This window comes from Zosterops lateralis, assembly GCF_965231275.1.
Source record: "Zosterops lateralis genome assembly, chromosome: 13".
Taxonomy (NCBI): Eukaryota; Metazoa; Chordata; class Aves; order Passeriformes; family Zosteropidae; genus Zosterops; species Zosterops lateralis.
Genome location: NC_139773.1, coordinates 11251696 through 11276458, shown reverse-complemented (window position 1 = coordinate 11276458; position 24763 = coordinate 11251696). Strand labels below are relative to the sequence as shown.

At 37.2% G+C, this 24763-nt stretch overlaps 1 protein-coding gene across 1 annotated transcript in view; it reads right to left on the bottom strand.

Moving 5' to 3' along the window:
* The window catches only part of ADAMTSL3 (ADAMTS like 3), a 168641-nt gene that overhangs the window by 129436 nt on the left and 14442 nt on the right, over nt 1–24763 (bottom strand). Inside the window, exon 3 of the mRNA XM_083870816.1 lies at nt 9622–9741. Coding sequence (XP_083726942.1) covers nt 9622–9741 — 120 coding nt within the window. The remainder of the gene's footprint in view (nt 1–9621; nt 9742–24763) is intronic.

Sequence of the window (24763 nt, the reverse complement as noted above, 5' to 3'; positions counted from 1 at the left end):
TTTTGACACTCAAAAGACATCCCTTTTAAAATTAATTAGGGGCAATAGCCTTCATTTAAAGGAAGTCACTTAACTGCATTGAAAAAGGACTATTTCTAAGAAGTATTTTCACCCTCCTTTTCTTTGCCTCACATTCATTAGAATGCAGAGCTGAAAGTATGAGAAAAACAGACTATCCTATAGCCTCAATATTGAAGAAGCAGGAGAAGAATGAACATTAACTGGCAAGTTCACTGTAAAGTATAAAAATACCCGCAAAAAAAAAAAAATCTTTTTCAAATGGAATAAAAAGGGCAGGACAAGTTTAAAACTTAGCCCTAGTATTTTAATAAGACTTAGGATATACTTGTGATTCATACATTAGACTGCAATATTGCCCTGAATAGTTACCACTGGAGCCAGCACTCAAAGGTGGTAAAGTTTCATGGTTTATAGTCTGATATCTGAACATATTTTCTGTCACCTATTAATCATATCAAAAAACATTCAAGCCAATGCAATACATTTCTTTTAAGTAAAACTGACGCATTCCAAATCTTTTTTTTATAAACAGTAAAAAAAGGTATTTTGCCATATGCTGTGTTGATGTTATGAGACATTTTGTGAGCTGCCTGAAAGACCACAGCTTGTTTCTTCAGATTTATACCTTACACAACCCTATTACTTAGACAAAGGAAGATCACTGACTTAAATGCTACACATATCAGCAAATAAGTGTATTTTTAGTAAAGATTTTGCATGAGAAAGGAGTAGTAAGCTACATCTTGTCAGCTTTTTTTTTTTTTTTTTTTTTGGTGATTTGAGTACAACATAATTACTGAAACAGGTCAAATATTTTGAGCACAGGATTGATTTCAGCATTCCTGGTGTGTAAATAGGTTTTCTTGTATAAATCCCAGAAAATTCTGTGATCCCGACCAAATCCAGAAACTGGATAAAATAAACAAAGTTCACTGTACAAGTCTTCACACATCATTTGGACACTAGATTTGAAAGAAACAAAGACCACTGAACTTGTCTGTTTGCAGAGAACAGGGGCTGCAGTGATGCTGGTGCTCTGCAGCATTTATCTCATTTTTCAGTAGTTCCCTGACCAAACAGTCTCTAGTATTTCTTTTGGGGTACCTGAATGCAATCTGCCTGAAATCAATGGCAAATCTCTTTTTGCAGTAAAAAAAAAAGAAGGGCTGATCCAAAGTCTTTTGAAATTACTATGATTTTTGGACCAAAGCCTAAATAATCAGGTAAAGGAGCACATATCTTGTATTTACAATTGCAACCATCTCCCAAGGGCTATTTTAAAAACTACAAAAACATCCCACATCATACAGCAGCCTATTACTACTAATTTTTCTCACCCATGTGCAAATACTCCAGTCTGCTTCATGAACCTGTAAATCAGTTAAAGGTTTGGTGGCATTTTAAAAGTCCTTTTTTCTCTAATGCAACGTAAAAATGTTAAATGAATAAAGGCTTATACCATCAAAGCACAAAAATATCTTACAGCATTATAACACAAACAAAAAAAAAATTATTACCAATGAGATAATTTTATAAAGCTAGATTACATAGGCTCAAATGGAAAGAGGTCAGGTTTTACAATCTTAAGAGTATTTAAAAGAAGTCCAGATTGCTTCCACTTCTCAGAGGTCTGAAGGCCTTTCTTCCAGGCCAAGAATCAGAGTAACACTTGCCTGTCTATGGGAGAGTGGGGGGAAAAACATAGAGAATAACAAGAAATGTTTGATGTGCAAACTATTCCACAAAACGTGGGACATACAATTTGTGTCAAATACATTATGGTACTTAAGGCTAATGTTCAAATACAGCATTACTCTTTATTATTCATCCTTCATGAAAAATTAAGTAATATAATTTTATCTTCTCATTTGTGCAAAATTTAACAGGAGCTTAAACAGCTCAAGAAGTTCAACAAATTTAGCTGAATGATAAAAAAACTAAATACAATCTGCTCTTTCCTTGATTAAGACCAGAGGAAAAAACATAGTTTGAAAATGTTTGTGGTGTAGTAGTGAAGGGATTAATACACCATTAGGCTTTATCAGCCTAAAACATCCTCTCATCCATGTATATCTGAAGAATGACTTTCCAGTTCCAAGCACTGCATTTCCCACAGTACTTGAAATATATCTTTTTGATTTAGAAGCACTTCTCTACTGTATCTCAATGAACTCTTATTGATAGATGATAGCAGCTCTACATCAGGGCTGTGTAAGCATGGGATTATTTCTGTTACCTCCAGACCTTTCAGTCTTAATTTAGAAGGCTGGACCTAAGCCTTTATCAATGTCAAAATTCTTGGATAAGAACATGTGCCAACTTCTGGAGGTTCACCAGGGGCACGAGGAGGTCAGTGGGAAATTCACTTTGCATTGTATCAATCTCTCATGATTTAATCTTTGGGCTCCTCTAAAGAATGTCAAATGAGCACCTAGTCTGTATAATGTTAATTCACCAGATGTCCTGTTACTAGTCCAGTGAATACTAGAAGAATTGAATTAAAGTCTTTAGAGTAGAATATTTGCCCAAATACACATCCTTCTGTCTGCTCCTTGGACAATGAAAGGCAAAAAGAAAAGGAAAAAAACCCTTTTAATCTATTGTTAGAAACTGAAAAACATGTTTGGGAAAATTCCGAATTTTAAACCTTAGAACATGAAACACTGAATGTGAGTTTAAAAATTTCACTCTTTCATGAAAAATGTGTGCCGTAAAGATGCTAGAAAAGCAAGGTATTTAGTATTAAAAGTGGGTTTTTCCATATAGCTCAACCTCAAACTGAATAAACATCAATTTGTGGCCCCTAAAGTATGTCTTAAAAAAAGAGAAGGAAATCAGTACCCCCTGCATAGCCTTTTATCCTCTACCAGAGCAGCCTCAATATTTGTCCAGCAGCCAAGGGAGCAAGAATAAGAGAAACGACTAAAAGTTCTGGTCCATTATCCTTTCTTCTTTGAGAAATCATTCTGGGGGATGACCTTGCAAATGTGTGGTCACTTCTGCTACCTGGGAATCCTCTGCCAGCTGCTGAGGTCAGTATCATCACAGCCACAGAAGGACTACAGACCCAGGCCAGCCAGTTTCACCACAGGATTTGATGGAATAGGATTACAACCTTGTAGAATGTACTTGATCCAAATTGAAATGATATAAAATGTGTTTTCTGCAGAAACTGTGCTTTTACAGATTCCCTGTGAAGGCTGTTATACTGCACAAGGCGAAGACCTACTGGCTTCTGTAAGTATGATTTACACACAGAGACCTTTGGCAGGGCTGGGACTGAGGCTGTAATAGAAAACAAGAAAGTCTGTAATTCTCAGTGCACAAAGAAACATGGGCTGCAAACAGCAGTTCCACTATTTTCTCTGAACAACAAAACCCTGAACTAAAAATGGTAGTTGGTGCTTTAAAAAGTGTCAGTTCCCCATTCAGTTTGCCAATAAACAAAAGTATTTAAAAACAGCTTTCAGTTCACTAAGCAACCTATCACACAAAAGTAATTATATAATTACTTGTGCATATGCTGCTCACACACTTCCAGCCAGCAATTAGCCTAAACAAAAGTATTGTTTGAATAGGATCATGCCTGACTTATGCAGTACCACTCTCTCTAAGAGTAGTTTTGCCTGAAATTGTAAGTGGTTTTCATTTTCTCTTAATCCTTGCCTCCTTTCCCCTCCAAATCAGAAACACATTTCACTTGATTATGGAGCTAATTTCCTTACCAAAAGAAAAAAAAGACCAACCAAAAAACATATCCTTAAAAGTAGAGACCAAAATTAAAGCAGTGAACAAAAAAAAATAAAATATAAAGGTATATATTAAGGAATAGAATTTAAAAAAATAGGGAACACCCAACATCGCCTTCAGTTAAATTTTAAGAGAAACACCAAATGATGCTTTTTATCTTCACACAGCCTTACAAAAACATGGCTGTACACCCCTTAAATATGATTTAAAACTTGTTATGGATATCTGTAGGATTGGTATGGAGTACCACAAACCTGACCTAGTAATTTGTTACTTACACATGATATCCAGGCTGAGAGAATGGAACGACTTGCAGGATTCAAGTCAGTGAAATCAGTGTTATTCAAACATCAGCAGACTGGCTGAGTGAGGACTGCAAGGTCAGTCCTCCACACAGCAGAAAAGGAGGATTTGTAACACAGTGCTGAAATTCCCACAGCCACGTAATAGCAGATGCAATTCTGGTGCTTGGATAAAATTAAGTTTATCGGTTCATTCTCCAAATACACAAATGAAACTACCAAGTGCTCTGCAGTGGAATGTTTCCATTATAGAATGCCTGAAATAGTTAATGGCCACTTGAAAACAGTTTGTTTGTTTGTTCAAAAAAAGCATCTCTAAATGAAGAGCTAGACGTTGAGATTAAAGATGTTAAGTCTTTTTAATAGTTCTGAATGCTTTTTCAGGGTATCAACAAAAATGACTTGTCAGAGAATGACACAAGTTCCAGGCTCCTAAATCAAGAGTACTGAAGATTTATGTGCATGGGTAGCAAGTGAGCCACCAACTACAAATCTTCCTCCCTTCTAGGGATTACAGCTTGTCTTCACTGATGTGTTAATTTGCAGTAATGTCCCTTACATGATTCATCTCCAAGCCTGAAAACGTGTGGCTCCATTTCGCTTGGTGATTTAGATGCAAACTACCCGGCAAAGGAATAAAAAAGCTCAGACTGGGAGCAGAAGCCAGCGAGCAGCTGATACTCAAAACCAGGCTGTGACCCAGGTACCATTCCAGAGGCAGAGCACAGAGAATGGCAATCAGCAGCAGGTGGAATGGGGGAAGAGATGAAGGAAATTGTGGAAAAATAAGATGACTTCTGTCCACACAAGAGTTTCCTTGGTGTAATATGAAAAAATTACAGAACAAACACAAACAGGTATTGCTGCCAGACTACAAAAAAAGGTGGAGTAATAGGTTCCAACAGTTTGTTTCAATATTAATTTTTGAAGAAATTGGGATGCTGGATTACACTGCTTTTTTTTTTAAATTAATACTTCAAGTGCCATGCTCCCTTTCCCCCTGAAAAATCAGAAGTCAAGACAGGCTATTTCTATTTCTGGAAGACAAGGCTTAGATTAAATAAATATTATTTTATTTATAATAAATATTTTAAAATATTTATTTTCCCGATTTTGGCATTCACTTTATAACAAGGCACTTTTCTAGCAAACTCTAAGAAAGACTAGTTATGAAATGAAGTGTAGCAGCTGCAGCCTGGCTATTACAACTTGCACATCTAGTTGAAAACAGACTGACCAGTTTCTACCTTACCTCACTAAGCAAGGTAAGCACTCACAACCTGATAGTGCAGATTTTCATTAATATTTGTTTAGAAACATTAGATTTCTTTGCCAGTATTGGACTACTTAGAGCCATATATCGAATTCCAGAATCAGGCGATCCTTGCTGTGAGTTTAAACTGGTAAACATCATAAAATTTAGAAGAAGCAAGGTCAGCTAGAAAGCTAACTGGTCAAGCAAACATTTTCTCACTTGAAAGATAAACTTATTTTCTTTTCTCTTCCCTTTTTTTACCCACACCCCCAAGAGAACTCTCAGCCAGGCAGCCAATCAAAGTGGAAATGTACTTCAAACGCATTCAGCCCAACCAAGTTTTCACCGCTGTCCTTCTTGGTGGTCCGTCATATGGAATGGTTTTAATACTTGGAAGCAATACCTTAAGTGTCAGAAAACAAGAACATTTTATTTCTGCAAGAAAGCTTTCCAGTACTACTAGTATTTTGGAAAAGAAAAAAATTCCTTGTAGTAGATTAAAAGGTGAAAAGCCAAAAGAAATCAGAAAGAATACTAGGAAACTATTCCTTATGGCAAGGTTCAACATGTATCTCAAAGTTGGAGAAAGGGCTATTACTTCTATATTTATTTCATAACTTCATTTATTTTCATATATTTATTCAGTTATTTAATTATTTTCATGAATGGTAGGATGGACCATTTTTTTTTAATCTCAAATTTCTAACACCAGGTGAAGTCTTTGGTTATGCATCAAAATCTATTTGGTACCAAGTTAGGATTAAATTGCATTGACTCAGTAGAATTTCAGAAATGTAGGATGCAATGCACTAATACAAGACATCACTTGGTGAACAATACAGGAGCCTTTAGAAAATGTTCAATTTAAACATTTCTAATTTCTGTCCTTTGGGATCCCTCAGAAGTATTTGCTTTGAATCATTGTTTTTCCCTGAAGATACAGCAATAAATGTGTCAAAACTATAATGTCCCACTCTATGCAGATGTTACCCCAGTGAATCAGTGTCAGTATTTAATCAGATCTTTAAAGGTATTCTCTTCTATAGTGATAGAAGTGGTAAAAAAAGATATTCACTGAATTTTGAAAATATCTAGCCAAAGAATTTCATCTGCATGTAATTCTTAAATACACACAAAGCAACGAAATATGCAAAGAGGTTAGTGCAGTCCTGTACAAAAATGAGAGTACAGTCCTGCCAGATTAAACCAGAACAAAATGTACTATCTTGCATGTACAATACGAATCCATGTGTAATTCTGCTGGGCTAGAGGAGAGTACAGTGTGTTCCTATTAATATTTACTCATCTTTCATTTCAAACTGTAAGCTTGTCATTTCAGATAGCAAATACTTTTGAATATTTAAGTAACAGCTAGTTCTATTTTACTGAGATTACTTACTAACAAAGGAATGAATGATTCTGATTAAACTGGCTCCCTGCTTGAAAAATATCACACACAACAGCCAAAGAAAACCCCTTTGAAACATTCCTGTGTTTGGAGGATGTAAGGAAACTAATCTTGGATCATGACGATGATGATGCTGCTATATAAAAATATTATCCATCTATCCCTGGAAATTTTACTGGCCCGGATAAAAGGAACCAGTGAAGGGGGAAAAGGGCACACTTGGGAAGATAGGGATAGATGGTTTTCCTGCAAGTATCTCAACACTGGTGACCAAAAGAACACAGGTTGTGAGCCACCCTCTTCTCCATCTCCATACCAATCTCAGGAACCTCTCTCCCCTTTTATTTATTCTGTTCCCTTCCATGGACACAGGAGGAGGAATCATTTCCACAGCAGACCAGACCAGACTGAGCTCTTGTTTTACTGGAGTCAAGTGCACAAGGTTATTTCAATTTTCCAATATTCATGTGTAACTTGGGTTGTACAGGAACACCAGGACTCTGTAGGGATGCCCAGAGGACAATTATGGATATCAGAAAAAGGAAGGAATGTATTTCCCAAAGGCCAGCAGTCCTTCACAGTAGGACAAGAAAGAAAATGAATTGCTAAAACTAAATTAAGGAATTAAGGTGTGTGAAAAGATGGTGCTGCATTCTTCGTTTATGTGGAAACCTTCCAGTACTGATTCCATTTCTGTGTTGGATAGGTTAAAATGGGCTTTTGATGCATATATATTCCTCTCTTTTTATTCACCTGTGTGTTCTTATCACATTTATCACTTATCAAACATATCCATCTCAGCTTTTAAAAATTCAAAAGATTACCCAATGAAGGATTTTCACCCTCTGGTTTTAAGACTTCCATCCATTCATACCAGTAAATGTCAAAAGAAAATTTGAATGACATACAGCAAATAAAAAAGACCTAGTTTTCTGACCCAGTTTGACCATGATACAATTGAGTTTTGTATTTACATTTTAGCAAAAGTATAATTGCAACTGTATATTATCACAAATCTATTATTAATTTCCTAGAAAATCAAGGAAAATCTTTCTATTCACCGAAGAAATCCTGGTTTACTTGCAGGAAGGTAAAGCTAGAGATAAGATCAGTTCCCATCTGCATTCAATGTATTCATAATTTTTAATAAATAATGCTTAGGGACTGAATTTTCTTTCAAAAGAAACTACTGCTAACACAGTTGCTTTTACTTTCAACATTTTGATGTTTCAGCACCACTTTCAGTTCCAGGAATTCGAACTTAATTTCATACTGCTAAGTGTCTGGGAAGAGCAGGCTTCAAAACTAAATCACATTTATGAAAGAACAGAAGCTGGCTATATCCTAGATCGAATTCAGATCTCAATGGAATTAATGGAAAACTTTCCAGCAAATGGAATTCTTTCCATCAAATGGAATTGGGCTTGGAACTGGCTTCTGTATAGAGCTATGCTGGTATTTGAGGGTTTTTCAAGGGGATTCATTTTGTTTGTTTTTTAATCAGCTATATTATTCACATAGTCCAAACAGTCTAGTCAAAGACTCAGACTAAGCCTCTGTTATATTTGATTTATCATCTTCTCAAAAATGTGCTCCATTAAATGGAAACTATTTTGATCAAAGTGTATAACCTTTATAGTGTTTTTCAACTACTGTCATTAAATGCAGCCTGAGTTGCAGCTGCATTTTACTGTCCTATAAGTTATTGCTTTCCCAGGTGTTTGGTCCAAGGAAGGTCTTATCCAAGAACCTTTTCTGTTGATAATCAAGACCCTCTAGGGAAGCAAAAGGTTGAATTATTGTAAACATTTAAACTAAATTCAAATAGCTCACAGTGGCTTGGCATGCTTTCTATTGTAGCTTTTCTGCTTCCTTTTGTCTATCTAAAAACATTGTCAGTTTAAAGGTTAAATAAACTCAACTCGGTACTGTCTTTTAGGATAGTGATGAGTAAACTATTTTCTTCAAGCAGCCCCTGCAAGGAGCCCATCTTTCAAAATAAATCTGCCCATCAGTGACAGAACCACACCTTGTGATACAGGTAAAGTTTGGCTCTTCTCTCACTTCTACAGGGAGCATTTCCCCAACAAATCCCCTCCTCTTACATTAAGAAATGTTCTGTAAGTGTCTATGAATATAATTCAGACAGTTTTGATGTGAAATTCAACTGACTCCTGGAACACATTGTGTTATGAGTAAATTTCCACAGCACGCCACACATTTCCTAGGTTTACTTCAGATCTTGTGCCAAGATTAACAGCATTTCTTTCATGTTGCTTTCTTTACATTTATATCTATATTCCATGTTTAACATAATGTTTCTATGGGTCTGGAGAAAGCATTAAAAATTTTTCACTTAAAAAAAAATAATTGTTTCTGTCTAAACACTGTTCCATCCATTATTACACTTCCCATTTGTTTCTTTATAATTTGCCCAACCTTCCCTTACAAAAGCTTCATGAATTAATACAATATTACAACTTTTCACAGGCTGGAAAATGCAAAATCTGCCCAACACTGATTTTTCCATTAAATATAACAAATTATCTTAAGTCAAACAATTCACAGAAAGAACAATCATTTCTAATTCTACACATTTTGCAGCTGTAACTATAAACATCTATTAACACGTCACTAAAATATTGCTGCTCTTGTCTTCATTACATCCTATTAATATTTCCCAAAAGTGGTTTTACGTATTATTTATGCAACGAAGTGCATTAATTTGGATTTTGCATAGTATATTATCATTCAACTTGCTATAAATTTGATGTGCCTTCAAAAGATAACACACACTCTCTACCTTAATCTGTTTCACAGTAATCTTTATCTCAGAGTCAGATGAATGAATCAATCTCTGTAATTTTCACACATGGGACACTGACCTGGTCATCATAACGGTAAGTGAGGAACTGTTCCCCCGTGGTATCCTCAAGAAAACTCCCCTGTGGAGAAAGTGCAAACTCAGGCAAGAAGTATGCACCTTGGGACTGCTCTGCTCTTGTCTGGAAGAGATTCAGAAAGGTTATGTTACACCTACTACAAACACAAGTAATTTTTTTTAAAAAACTATGCATATAATTACAAAATCTAGACAAGAACTTCTGGAGGAAAAAAAAAAAAGTGTTGTGTTTTAATGCATGGTATTTCTGGGTGGATATTTTGCTGTGATGGAGACATGCTAATATCTATGGAGGTTCAGAGCAAAACAAAATGCCTCAATAGCAGAATAATCTACTAAACCAAAGGAGACCATCTTTGGCTTATCAAATATCACTGCTCAAAGACATTCAAAAAGCAACATTACACTTTCTTTTTCCTTAAGACACTTTACTAGAGCAGGGGCTACTGGAGTTAATAGGCTTTTGGTTAAACACAATGTATTTATTTTTACAGGAAGAAACAAAGAATCATAGACTAACTCAGTTCAGAAGATATCTTAATGGCTCATCTAGTCCAATAGGGTTACCTGTGAAGCCATGACACTATGAATTATTTTCCTGTCTTGCAGGAAAACATTACTACAAAGAAGAAACAGGGAGTGGGAATGACTGGAGTGAACAAAGGCAGTGCTCCATATCAGTTCAGGATGTTATTCTCAGCTGGGGAAGAGCATTTGAGAACACACTGAGAAGGGAAAGAAAAAAAGGGCACATTTCAAGCTACAGTGGAGTTAATTCTGTCAAAATCATAGCTGGTACCTCCAGCTGGGCTGTCTGACACCTGGGCTTTGATTAGAGAAACAGCTTTATTGAGAGGATCTGTGCCTGGTCACCAATCACAACACACCTGAAGTGTGTTCAACACCACGAGCACAGGCTGGGCCAACCCCACCTCACTGCACTGGAGGTCTCAGGCAACCCAGACATGCAGCAAACACCCTGCAACAGACTCTCCTGCCCTTATCCCTCCTGCATGAACTCTGCCCTGAGAAGCCAACTGGTTTGCATACTAGAGAAAATGAGCAATCGTCTTTTGAATGCAGAATATTGAGTCCAGCTGTGTAGCAAGGGCAGGGCAAGGAGATGACCATTAGCTTCCAAAAGGTTGAAACCTTTCAGGGAAGAAAAAAAAGCCTGAAATGCGCAAGTTACTGCTGGACATTTACCAATGAATAAGTTTAATAAATAGAGGTATAATTAAACCATATATTTTGACATTTACACAGCAATTTCACATGAAAGCTGGCAGTTGCCATTGCACAGTTTCTCGACTCTTGGCTAGAACTATACCAAATATAGGTGCCAGCTGACTAGAATTTCTAGAGTAATCAACATAATTTAAACCAGTTTGTGGTGGAAAAGCAAGGTAAGACCTACTACACTTTCTTGCAGTAAGTTCACCTTCTGAAGCTCACAACTTATCTCACAAAAAGCAGAAGGCATGTCATTTCCAGGATGGTCTGGAGAAGCTTACAGTGCTGTTGCTTACTTTGTTGAGAGCTGTCAGCTTCTCAGACTGCAAACCCCATCAGTCATGACAGCATCAGATTAACATACTTGGTTTAAATCAAGCAGTCTTCATATAAACTAGAAATAGCTTGCAAAGGACATGTCTAGACTAGGGTAAAGGTCATATTTCAGCATGCAAGACTGAACAAGATTGTAAAGAGGATTTTTTCATCAGGCCTACATAAGAGTAATTCACATTCACACAGTATTATCATTACATTTCTATAAAGCTCATTGCAGCAAGATCTCACTTTTACACTTCAGCCAACTGATCTTATTTATGCATAATTAAGTAATAAAATATGGAGAACAAATCTGCATTTGGTAAAAACAGCTTCCCCATAAGGCCACCAAAAGAGATCCACGGTTCTGCTTCCTGCTGAACCCGAGCTGGCTGCAGCTGATGCAAGCCTTGACATGTGAAGCAAAACCCAGACATGAAAGGGGCTGACATAATCTGGCATCTTTCCCCACTGGTTTCAGTGGGCTATCGACAGATCCTATGTGAGGGAATATGGCAGTGATGTAATCCTATGATTTCAGCACAGGGCTAATGGATAAGAGATATGCATTCTAAATCTCAAGTGGCCTGGGTTAAAGTACTTATCATTTCTACCTCAGTTTTGCCAGGTGTAAAACAAATACAACACCTACTGACCTATCTTCATGGTGTATTGTTAAATTTCGTTTATATTTGAGGAATACTTTGGGAAAGAATCCTGTTAAGTGCTAGTGATTTATAACAATATTTTTTGAAGATTTGCCTAATTTACAGGCAGAAAAGAATCAAAATTACCCCACCATACTTCTTAGCTAATTGTATGTATCACACTGTTGCTTAATTTCTCATAAACAAATTTGTCAGTAGGATATGTAGCAATGAACTTGCTTGCATTTCTCATCTTCGTAATTTAAACATTTAATATATAAAGTCTTTGGACATCCATCAGTGTTCTGCTTTGAATACAAACTAGGCCAGTATCTGAAGCTGAAATAGCAATTTGATAAACACAGTGAGAAAAACTAAGGGTTTCTAACACACATTCCATTTTCTTGGGGAAGGCTAATGAGCAGCTAGGCACTTGAGGAGCAGAGGAATGCTTGCTAGATTCAGGCAAGCAAAATCTGGCTTCTAAGCATGGAAAAATTCAGTGTAAAACACGGATATTTTATAAGGTTACACAAGAGGTTACAATGGAAACTGATTGTCTGCTGCAGCAATAGGTACTGGCTACCTGTCTGGTATAAATCAAGTAAGAAAGAATACAACCAAGCAATTAATTAAAAATAAAGAACAAACACTAAGAACACATTATCAGCTGTCATGGCAAACTGATGTTGAAACCAATGAGTTACATCTGATAAACAACTCGAACTGAGAAGTTAATTTTTAAAAAAATCAAATCTTCAAATGTTCAAAGACCTCTTTTGTATCCACTCACCAAAGCAGCAGAAAAACATTTTTACCCTCTAGATGCAGGCACTTTCAAATAAGCTTCATGTTCCCAATGCACTTCCATTCATACATTGTACTGAACACAAAATATAATGTTTCCACTTAGTCCATTTTATTCCCCACTGAGGAATCTACCAATGCTCCTTATGAGGCTTTTGTATTTCTACAGGCACTTTGGCTTAAACATAATTCAAATTTCAACAGTCTGTGGGTTTATAGTATATTTGAGATCATCTTTGAATGACTTAGCTAATCTGATATAAAATCATGTTTTAAAGTAAAGACTATAAGTGCAAGTTTCAGAAAACAATTACATTTCATGCTAGTGTTTTAGGTCTGTTCAATGGCCAGTTTAATCTCAATAGCTTTAAATAAAATATGTCAAGTTACAAGTACACTTAGGATTTAAAGCAGGCATTTTAAACCAGCTTTTATGATCTTAAGCTTATGAAGACAGTAGAGGGTGATAACGTAGCCAAGGCAGATATAATACTAATCACTACATAAAATTCATTGAAATTAATATATCATGTAGCAAAAAAGCATGTATTACCTACTGACAAAAAAAGAAAATATAAAAATTGGAAAAAAATCAGTGCTTGAAAATCTTATTAGTCAGAAACTGAAAAAATAAGGTCTTCCATGCTACATCTTTCTACTTATGTGATCAAGGAGAACTACCCTGATAGCAGAAGCGGGAAGTGTGAACTGGCACTGGGTTTATTCAAGCCTTATGCTGGAGCAGAGCTTTGATCTCAGATTCTGGTTGCTTCCTCACTCACCACTCCCACCTGAGTGCTGAAAGACCAAATTACTCTCCCACTTTCAATTGTACAAGACACAAAGAACTGCCTGTATCCAAGCCTCTGGTTTTTAGATCTCCTTCCGCCAAGAGCTGCACGTTGTTTTTGCTGCTCCCCGGTTTCTTTGCTCTGTAAAACACTGACTAGAAGCATCTGCCTGAGCTGCTGGATTTGATGATTTTATTTCATTATTGAGAGTAAGAGGAATGGTCACTGAGTGCTTCCCAGCCAATACTGCCATTTAGCAAGGATGAGAAGGACTGAATGCCCACACACAGCTGAGCATCTCCCAGTGACTGAGCACAGCAGGTGTTCAACTTCCACAACCTGTGGTTCTGTTTGACCCAAAACAAACCCCATTGGCACATTCTGAAACCACCACACAATGCCAAGTACTTTAACTGCTCTTTTTCTTTCTTGATACCCAGGATTCATGTTAACTATTGCCATCCAGCTCATTCACAATTATCAAATCACTACACAGTAGAGTTTTCCTATTTATAAAAATTATAAATATTAATCATTGGTCATTCCTTCCAAGTTAGAGAGTCATAATTTTATCCATGGATTTAAACTGCTATTTTAATTTCAGATAAATTTAAAAATCTGGTTTAGTCTACAGTTCTTGGAGATAATTTGATACTGAGGCCAAGACAAAGCTCAATCAAACCTTGTAATTGCATGCTACTATTCTACTTAATCACAGCCACTAGAGGACTTGAAAGTAATTGTTCCATATTTACATATAGACAGCAGCAGCTTTAGAAAGAGAGCTCACATCTACTAAAGATGTGAAGGCCAAGAAGATGAGAAAACAGATGTCATGTCTTAAAAAAATGACTTGAACATAATTAGAAATAGAACATTAATATTTCAGGTACAGAAGAATTTTTAATTTTAGAGATTGTTGGCACCAAGAACCACAACCAAGAGAAAAGTATGAACTCTGGTATTATGTACCTTTAACACACATAGATATTATTTATACTTACATCTTATACTTACTGATATTACTTATAAGTAAGTATATTTATAAGTAAGTACTTATTTAAACTTACTTATTACTTATACTTAATCACTCCCTAACTAAGCTGGTCCTTGCTAAAACTGGGAGCATAATGAGCAAACTGGAGTAATGCAGATGAAAGCTTCAAAATTATCTATTTCAAATGCTGAAAACAACAAATACCATGTTCTTCCTGAAACTGCCTCAGTGTCTTGCTTTTAAAAAGAAACACAGACAAAAGATAAAAGGTCCAATCAACTAAAGCTTTAGAGTTATGCACAACTGCACTACCCTGCCCAAAGTAAATTCTATAAAGACAAATACAGTGAAGGCAGTTTGCTTTCCACAGTTTTGTGGCTCTTTTATTAGTTCTTGTTGGAAGTGGAAAATGTGCAGTGTTCATTTCCAAAATCATTGTATTAGAGAAAAAAAAGATGGGAAAAGCAAAATGAGAAAAAACTATCTGCACTCTTAATGACATGTAAATACATGTTTGTCAGATTAATATGCACAGCAAGTCCAATCATATACCAAAATGTGTGTATTTCCATTTAATTCAAGTTAAATATCTGTCTCCTAAGCTGCAGCAGCATTTGATTTACGCCCCAGGGAAGTAATATACCAGCTAAGTAGCAGTTCAGTTTAATGGATTTTCAAGGACTCCCATACAAAAATGTTAGATAGAGCACAGCACTCCAGCTTCATCACAACATGAAAAAGTGTATTTGCAGATAAACAATGTCACATCAACAGTTCAGAACTTTGGCTATCTCCAGAGCAAGACATCCTGATGAATAAATATCTAGCAAGAGTCAGATTAGCTTTTGTCATGGCCAAGATCTACAAAAGCAGCTTCCTAATGCTAGACACTCTGAAACATTTAAAGACCCTGCAAGTGAACCGAGTTTCCACAGCAGCTGCCAGCAGCTCAGCATTTCAGCAGAACAGGCCAATTATTTAATTATTAATACTAAACTAAGAGGCCAGCATTTCAAATCAGAATTAAAGTATAAATGTCATTTCTCCTAGAAAAATGAAGGAGGACTTGGCTGAACTGAAGTCAAGCACTTCTTCAGAGAAGACCCCTGAAAGAAGAACTTGGCTGTCAGATTTCATCAGGGAAGTCACAAGTGAGACAATGAGACAACCTGAAACACTGAGTCAAAAGCTCTTGCAGGGACAGAACTGGTGGGAGACAAAGATTTTTCTTCCATGTTGCATGCTCTGTATTATTTAAAAGCAGATTTAAGACATGTCTGATTTAAGCCCAAATCTAATGATTTTTCCTCTCATCTCTCATTCTAGGCCTGCATGAACATGAAGAAATAAAACAAGCTTGGAAAAATGTGCCTCTGAGTTGAAGATACATACAAAGATAAGCAAAAGACAATTCTTAAATATTTTGGATAAGCCACTGTTTTTCCAACACAGTAAAATACTGCCAGGAAGCAACTTAGAAACTGATAGTTCAGCTATTGTTTGAAGTGTCTATCACTGAAAACTGAATCTAAGCTGTAGCTATAATCATATTCACAGCTGCAAGAAAGCAACTGCCTACATCACCTCTGCTGCTCAAACCATCCTGTGCCCGTTCAGGCTCTCAGAGCCGTTCCAGTGACTGGAATGTGCCTCAGATCACGTCACCACAACAAAGGGGCTCAGCCCAAACCTTGCTTCAGGCTCTCAGTTTGTACAACCTTAAGCCAACGCTGAAAGAGGAAGAACAATGGAGATCATTAAGTTTTTTAATTAAGATCCCATCTTTCAGTCTTTTCAAAAGGACATTTCTACCAGCGTTTTTCTTGATTAAATGTAAATACATTTTCTTTGGCATAGCCTGGGCTGCAGACTGAGATCAACACATTTTGAAATCTTTTTCTGCACCCCCTAAAATTTATACTAGTGATTAAGCTTTTGGATATTTATCAACAATTACTTATGCTTTCTCTTGCTATTGTCTGGCTAAAAGATTAAACATTTCACTGAGAGGCTGCAGCAGTATTTAGCCAAAACTTCACTTACTTTCAAAACCCAGCTTAAATATCGACTTCGCTTCATATTTCTAAAAGAAATATGAACCCTGAAGTTTTTCTTCTTCCAATGAAGCTTCTTCTAAACTCTGTTAGGCAGATTCTGCCTTTTTTCCAAAGAATTGATCGCATGTGCCTAAAATTTGCTCTAAAAAGAGCAGCACCAGCAGACTGAAGCTGCTCCCAGTGATGTCAGTGGCAAAGTTCCCAAGGACCTCCTCACAGAACCAGGGCCCAAATCCAGCTGCAGCAGGACAGCATCCCCTGCAATACAACACTGTTAGGTCTGTGAGCAGCACTGCTAACTTAGTTCCCTCTAGTTTTATATAAATAAGAGCCAAGGGGGAAAATCCAGCACCCAGACAAGATAACCCGAGAGCAGTTCACTTCCCATTACTGTCAGAAAGTCAGTGACTCTGGATCAGATCCTGCTTTCGAAATATGCAATAGCCAGTTATTTCCCCAAGTCTTTAGCTTAGCCTTGGGGAATGGGGAAGGGGCACAGCCATGTTTAGATCCAACAGAAAAGCAATTTTACAGCATATAGATAAAACAATCTGCACTGGTGAGTGAAGATTCGACCTGCATGTTCCCCAAAGCTTATTGCTTTGGGGGCATGGGAATGGTTGGGAATGTTTTCACCCTTTTTTTGTTTAAGATTGAATCCCCTTTATCAACTCTCCTCTGTGTTAAAACAGTGAAAGGAAGGAATACCTGGAAATGAGACAGAAAATACTATTTTGCTTAAACCTCTTTTTAAAATCTTGCAAGACAGACATAGGTGAATGAAGTCTTAAAAGATTTTATCACCTCTTTCACCATATGTTCCACTATTCCAGACAAAACCTTCTTTTTATTCCTTATTTAGAAATCTAATAATTGGTAAAATTCTTGACATAAATTAAGTCCTTTCAGTATTATTGGAACTCTATCTTTTATTCACTGACAGTTTCTAAGGGTTCTTATGATCTCCACAGAAAAAAAAATATGCTACAAGAAGTACTGTGAGCATCCTTAGCCAAGAAACCATGATAATCTGTAATATTTTTTAAAAGTTTTGTGCTGCAGTTTAAACTGACAGGCAGCTAAACACCACACAGACATTCCCTCACTCACTCTCACAGCGGGATAAGGGAAAGAATCAGGAAAAAGGTAAAACTCTTGGCCTGAGATAAAGACAGTTTAATAGGACAAAAAAACAAGAACAATAATAATTATTATTTTAAAATGTACAAGACAAGCGATGCCCAGTGCAATTGCTCTGTGTTTGCTGACTGAGGCATCAGTCACCCACCTCTGGCCAACTTTCCCCAGTTTTATTGTTCAGTGTGTCCCCATCCAGCATGGGACATCCCACTGGCCCCTTGGAGTCTCCTGTCCTGGCTGTGTCCCCTCCCAGTCTCCTGTGCACCCCCGGCCTCCTGGCTGCCAGGACAGTGTAAGAACATGAAAAGTCCTCAATTTAGAGAAAGCAGTGCTCAACAACAACCAAAGCACCATGTTTCTCTTCCTAAATCCAAAATACAACGCTATGCCAGCTACCAGGTGGAAAATTAATTCCGTGCAGCCAAATCCAGGGCATTTTGTTAGTGTCCTGTACCATGAACACCATGTGGTGAAGTGTGGTGAATTCCCACACTGGGGTAACAGCAAGATTCAAGATTTAAGAAAAACCACCTTCCACTGCGTATGACCAATTTGTCTTCATGCAGGTCTCAATGCCCTGAGGAAAGCAATAGAGGTGGTAGCAACTTGTATATTTATATGCGAGCAAAATGGGACCTAGGACACTGTGGGGTGCAGCAAAAAAGTGTGTTAGCCACCATCAAATAAAACAGGATAAGGATGAGGGAATGCAAGATTTCACACAATACTTAGTTCCCATACGGTATATTATACAGAACTAAAAAATACATTTAGTTCTTATATACTCCAGTATTACTGTATTATTCATCAAGACATATTGTGTGACTCAGAGTTGTCAATATCCTCATTTACAACGGCTGCTCTCAGGAGAGCCTGAGACTTCTGACTCAGATTTTCCCAATTCTTTTTAATTTAAATTATAACCTTAATGTTATTAATGTTATGTTATGTTAGTATGATTATTTATATTTAATTTCCTTTTGAGTTTTTTCTTTAATAGTGATATAATTTGAACTGACACAGTAACACGCTTTTCATATACTTCAGTTGAAATTGTGCCTAAGGGCAGTGAAATTCTCATCCATAAGCTGTGTGAAGAAAAAAACTCTGGCACTCAGGAGCCAAACACCTGCTAGAACTGGTGGCGGATCCAGATTTTTAAGAGAATTCCTGTTGCATAATGAAAACACAAAGAAGGGAAATGTGTGGGGTGATGGAATGGTATTAAAACCACGGCACTTAGGGGAAAAAAAAGGAATCTTAAACCACTATACACTTCAGAGCTAAATGCTGAGAATTTTGACATTAAAGTTGTTCATGAGTACAATTAAAACCTTAGAGACTTAGACATTAGAGACTTTTGTCATATGAGGAAACCTGAACAGTGACTCTTTCATATACTTCAGGGCACTGCCCTGCCTTTCATGGCTAATGACAGGGAGTTTTCTCCCTGCCCTCAATCTCTGTACATCTGCTTCTGATTCAGGTGGCAGGGAAGAATTGGCAAGTATTCAGCCCCCAGAAAAGGCTGCCCTAGCACTAGTAATTTTTTTTTCATTGCATACTGTTTATACAATGTTGTCATCAGCATCAGTGTGGTGTTTATCATGAACTGAACAGGTAGATGAAATGGATGGAATTGCTCTGCTACTGTAAATGACTACAAATTTTCATAATAGAAATTGACCTGGAAACTGGCAAACTCTCAGCCACCAAGAACTAAGTAATTTCTCAGCTGGAAAACAGACCTTTGGTGCAACTTTTTTAAAGATCAAATAGCCCAAAACTCGAGTAGTGGAACCCAAAGGGCATGCAACAAAGCAACTTTGACAGGTCAGGAAGACAGAAAGCTTCTGATAATCTATATCTACCACCAAAAAGTCCTCAAAAGTCCTGTGAGTGCCACAGAAGAGCTTGGGCTAACACTGCTCTTCATCCACCCTTCTCAGCAGAGCACTGAGAGTGCCTGTTACCATCTTGTCCACATTTCTTTAAAGAGGGGCTGAGGAGGAGGGTGTATCCCAAAATTCTGCTTACAAAGACAGACCACCCTGAATACGAGTGTAAATAATCAAAGTGGTTCTCCTCCCCATTACCTCTAGCTGAATCGTCTCTCACCTGGAAGAAACCAGACTAGAGAAATGCCCCAGCCAGATGTTCACTCCCAGGCTCACTTAGGATTTCCAACAGCTCAGCACACAAATGCATTTAACATATGGTAAGGAAAATGTGATTTTTCCACTGTTAGTTTTCCACTGCTTCTGATAATTTTAGTGATATTAACCCAGTTCTTTGTCTACTCTTCTTTCTCCACTGCAGTAAGTCCCTTTGCAGGGTTTATGGACTGAGCAGCCTTGCACATTGAGTTGGTCAGGCACATTTTCACAATAAGGAAGCAGTTAAATGGTCATGGTTCTGCTGTAGGAATGTTGGTTTAAGGCTATTAATAAGGCACATGAGGTGAATGCCTTTCAGCCAAGCACCCTCCACGTGTGCACACCTGTTTCAGCACAATTTTAAAAAGAAATTCCCGAAAGAAACTGTGCATAGCACGCAGCTTCTAAGTCTCAAACACATTTCTGCAAATACTCTAAAGGGTTTAAGCTTTTTGTGCTTTACTGGTGTCAGGAATTCTGATACACCAACCACGAGGCAAAGCATGCTACTTCATTATAAAATATTTTTCCCTAAGAAATTACTTTTGTCTTATCATTCATCTGCTACTTTGAGATTATTGACAGTGACTTCCCATATCATCATTCCCACTACTGAAATGGTTTCCCAGACTGAGGCCCACTGTTCAAACACTACAACTCACTTCTCCAAGCACTCTAATTTAGCACTCTAATTTAGCTTAACTATTCCTTTAGTCCAGTGATGCCAGTCTTGATATTTATGATCCATCCATTTTTAGCTTCCTCTCACTTATTGCAAGGGAGAAAGGGTAGTTGTTGAAGTATATTTCATCTTTTTCTCTTGCCAGTGAAAGCATCTCAAGCAGGGCAAAGTTTAACTGTGTGTTGTACCGAGTCAGACATACTGTGCAGCATTGAAAACTAAATGCTAACTAGAAAAAGGTTCAATAACTGAACAAAACCCAAACAATGCAACTGTGTTAGAGGACATACCAATAATCTGAAGACCATTCCCTTCTTGGTCACAACTCATTTACCAGCATTAACTGACAGCATTTCACGTGTACACTCACTAATAAGCCACTGCTTAGATTACTTTGCTTTAGCAGCAAACCCCAGGGCAATTAAAAGCTCACATGACAGGCACTGCAGGCATCTGTTCACTGACAACTGTTAAGACTAATGGTCATTAGTTTAATGACTCATTTTCATTCTTCTATACAATGTGTACAGTAATGCTGCAGGACTGATACTGTGGAGGGGAAAGGGCTCTTACTGAGGTGAGAAAAGATAAACACAGGCTCTGCTGCTGGAAAGAATGAAATAAATCCTCTGAATGAACCAGAATTGCTGAAATGTTAAAAGACACAGCTGAGCAAGTCAGACATAAAATGAAAATAGAAACTGCTAATTCAGAACAGGGTGCCTGCTCTAATCAGGATGGTTTCAACACTGCAACCTTATCACACATCTTCCACGTCCAGCAAAGAAACTTTATTAAGCGATTTTATTAAAACGATCCAGGTGATTACAGAATGGCATTCAACAAACAAAAAAAGGATAAAATATCGACAGCACTTAGGAACATCTGTGATTCAAAGGCAAGACGTTGTCTAGAGTTTTGGATTTTAGGAATGTATGATGCCTTATTAAATGCTCTGCATTTTCTTTACATATTTTAAGCACCAACTGTCTCTCTTGTGACTGATGTCATTATATAGTAATTTTAGTCTTCTAATGTCAATATTTCAAATGCAACAAGAAGCAAGTGTGAGTGTAACAGTTATCACAGACGGAACACGAAAAGATGGGTTCTGTGATTGTATTCCTACTCACTCATCTTGGATTCTCATTCAAGCAGCTGAGTGAATTGCTTCACTCTGTGTGCACTGCTCTGGGAACTTGGCCCCCACATCCACAATACGTGATTTGCCAATACATACCACCTGCATTCTGAGGGAACGGAAGACCTTCCTGTGGAGGAATATCTTCCCATCCTGTGTGGGTGTACAGAAGCAGATGTGTATGTACAATGGATAGTTCCCAGGACAGATGAACTGAGACATGTCATAAGTCATGCACTGCTTTCCAATTATGATTATCTTTCTACAGGAAATTTAAGAGAATAATTTTAGTCCAGAATATCACTCTGGAGTTTACGATGGCATAGCAGATGGATAGTTGGATAAATGGCCATTTCCTTCTCTTTACCAGCAGTTTGAAGAAGCTAACTGAGGGAGTGATAACTTTTCAGCAGGTACCAAGTTACTGGCATTTTACTGAAACTACCAGCAGCTGAAACTTAGAGATCCATAACTGAATACAAAGCACAGACTGACAAACCCTCCTGATTGAACAGTAAGGGCTGTGGAGGGACTGACTTACTGTTGCTGCTGCTACAATCAAATCTCTTAACAACATTTGCCCTGCAGGCAAAATGAGCAATCAGTTCTAAGTGCCATGGACACCCTTTACAAGGCAATTCATTCGGCCTCTCCTGCTCCAGCCAAGTGGAGAACACCACTATTGCTCAGAAGTAGGATGACTACTAAGGAAAAGCTTTTCAAAAGCAGCTTTTATATACTGAATTCTAAAAGAGTACACACAATCTTGATTTTTCCCCTTGACCTTGTCTTTTGAAAAGCTGTCATGCCTCCTGTAGGACATGGGATACTCTGCTCATTACTTTTGAAGCCAGCAAGGTCCAGGGGAAATGTGGAGTCCCCAGTACTTGCCTCATATCTAACCAGTGGTGGAAGATCATCGACTCTTGTGTATCTAACAGCTGCTCTTTTACCACTACCATTTACACTTAAGGTTAAACAGAATTCTTGACATCATAGTTTAATTTAAAAGATTTACTGAGGGGCACTCACTATTCCTACAGAATATTTTTCAACTATTCCTGAGCACTTTTGGAAGGATCTGTGGCAATAACCTCCCCTGAATTTTCTTATCCGCAGTCAGCTCTTAGTTTGCCAGTACAAGCTAATGTGAGCTCGGAGGCCAACCCTAACAGCTCAGTATCTAAAGCTTTAGCATGGTTCCAGATTCTCATATGTTTGTCTTTAGCATTCTAAGACTTTTCAAAATACAGACGGGATCCAAGAACAATGGACTATGCAAAGGGAGGGAAATAAATTCATCTGCCCTTTTATTTAATTGTGGAAGATTCCTTTTGCCCTATACATCTATAACTTCTCAGACTAAAGACAACCACAACACTAGAAACTACTGAAGCTGGAGCTTTCACAATCTGGTGAACTTGCAGTGGTGTGAAATACTCTGATCTTACTGATTCAGTTGATCTATTTTTATCCTGCATAATTATACATTTCTTCACATTCTCTACTGGTTTGTGAATTGAAAACAATAAGAGTCTCACTGTTAAGCCATGCTGGAGTTATCTGTGGCAGTACTATTTTTATTTGCACATTTTACAGGCCTGGTTTCCTCTGCACCCTACACAGAGTAAAATGCTATTATAAGAAGCCTAAACAGCATCCATTTTAAACAACAAGATCCAAATATAAATCTTAACCTGTGTATTTCTCTGCAAGATTGGCTGTACTTGGAATTATCAGTCCAGAACATCTCTATTTCAGAGCCCAGTTCTTTTGGCCAAGATGTTCTTTTATCGTGATTATAGTAAAAAAAGCCAACTTGTTGGCCTGAATCAGGCTGTAATTATTCTGTGTCTTTATACAACCTTTTTATAGTTCCTGGTGGAAAGGCTGAAGGAAATCCTACACATTGCACAAGGTCTAAAATTTTTTGCCCTCTTGCAGAAAAGCATTCAAAAATGACTGAAGGAGACTTATCCCCTCCCTATATGATTTTTCTTTCCTAGAGTTAAGATAATGCATACAATGATTTCCCACATTTTGTCTTACCCCAGCTTTAATAATAAAGGAACTGACTGCAAATTGTTCTATAAAAAATCCATCCAATTTTTTAAAAAACCCTAATTGCCTGCTCACATAAAGCCCTCAAAGAAGCAGCTACACACTTTAAAAGGAAATGTGGGACAATAATTAAATCTCCAATTCAAAAGTTCTAGGCCAAGAAGATTTAATATGGTCTCTAAATCTCAAAATAGACCAAAACTCTTCATTTCTGCCATTTACAAACCCAGAGTCATTCCATTTTACCTAAATTCATAAGAATCAAAACCAATTCCTATTCTAAATCAGTGTGTTCTGTACTACTGGTCCCTGAGAGGCTGGGGGCCAAAGACATGTAGGAAAGGGAGGGTCTCCCTCACAGCTCTTTACAAGGTATAGAAATTATATCTTTAAAAATCTGGTAACATAAAAGGAAACCTTGTGCTTAAATCCTCAAGCCTACTATGAGTGGACAAATAGAAAATCAGGGCACACCACTTGAATAAATAATCCACCTACTGCTACTAATTATATTTTTCTCTTCTCATGTAGATGAAAACAGCCAATTTGTACTATTTTCCAAATAATATTCAAGGAACAGAGGAAGTTATGTACAGCACATTTCAAACAAAGTCAAAATACAGAAATCAAATTCAACTTCAGTTGAGAAAAGTTTTAAAGAAATTAAAGTTAATAGTATAAACCCTTCTCTGTAAATCTCTTCTTATAATTTCCTTTAGTTAAAGATAACAACATATTGGATTTAAGTCCATACATAACATATCAAATGCTTTTTTTTTTTTTACAGAGGATCTATTCATAGCAGCTTGTATTTGCAACATATGCAGCAAATTATACTATTAAACACTTAATCCCAATAAAGTTTAAATTTCACCCCTAACAATAAAGCTTGTACAGTTCTTGCTCTACTTGAAATCAGATTCTGGAAATAAACAATAAAAGTCATAGGTAGGTACCATGACAATTAATAATTGAACATTTGAGATATATTTGAAATACAGCTGGTTATGTGGAAATGTTCTGATGAAATATTAAGACCAATCATTAAATTTTTTTGCAGTTTGCCAATAAAAAGAAAATTGAGTAAACATTAGG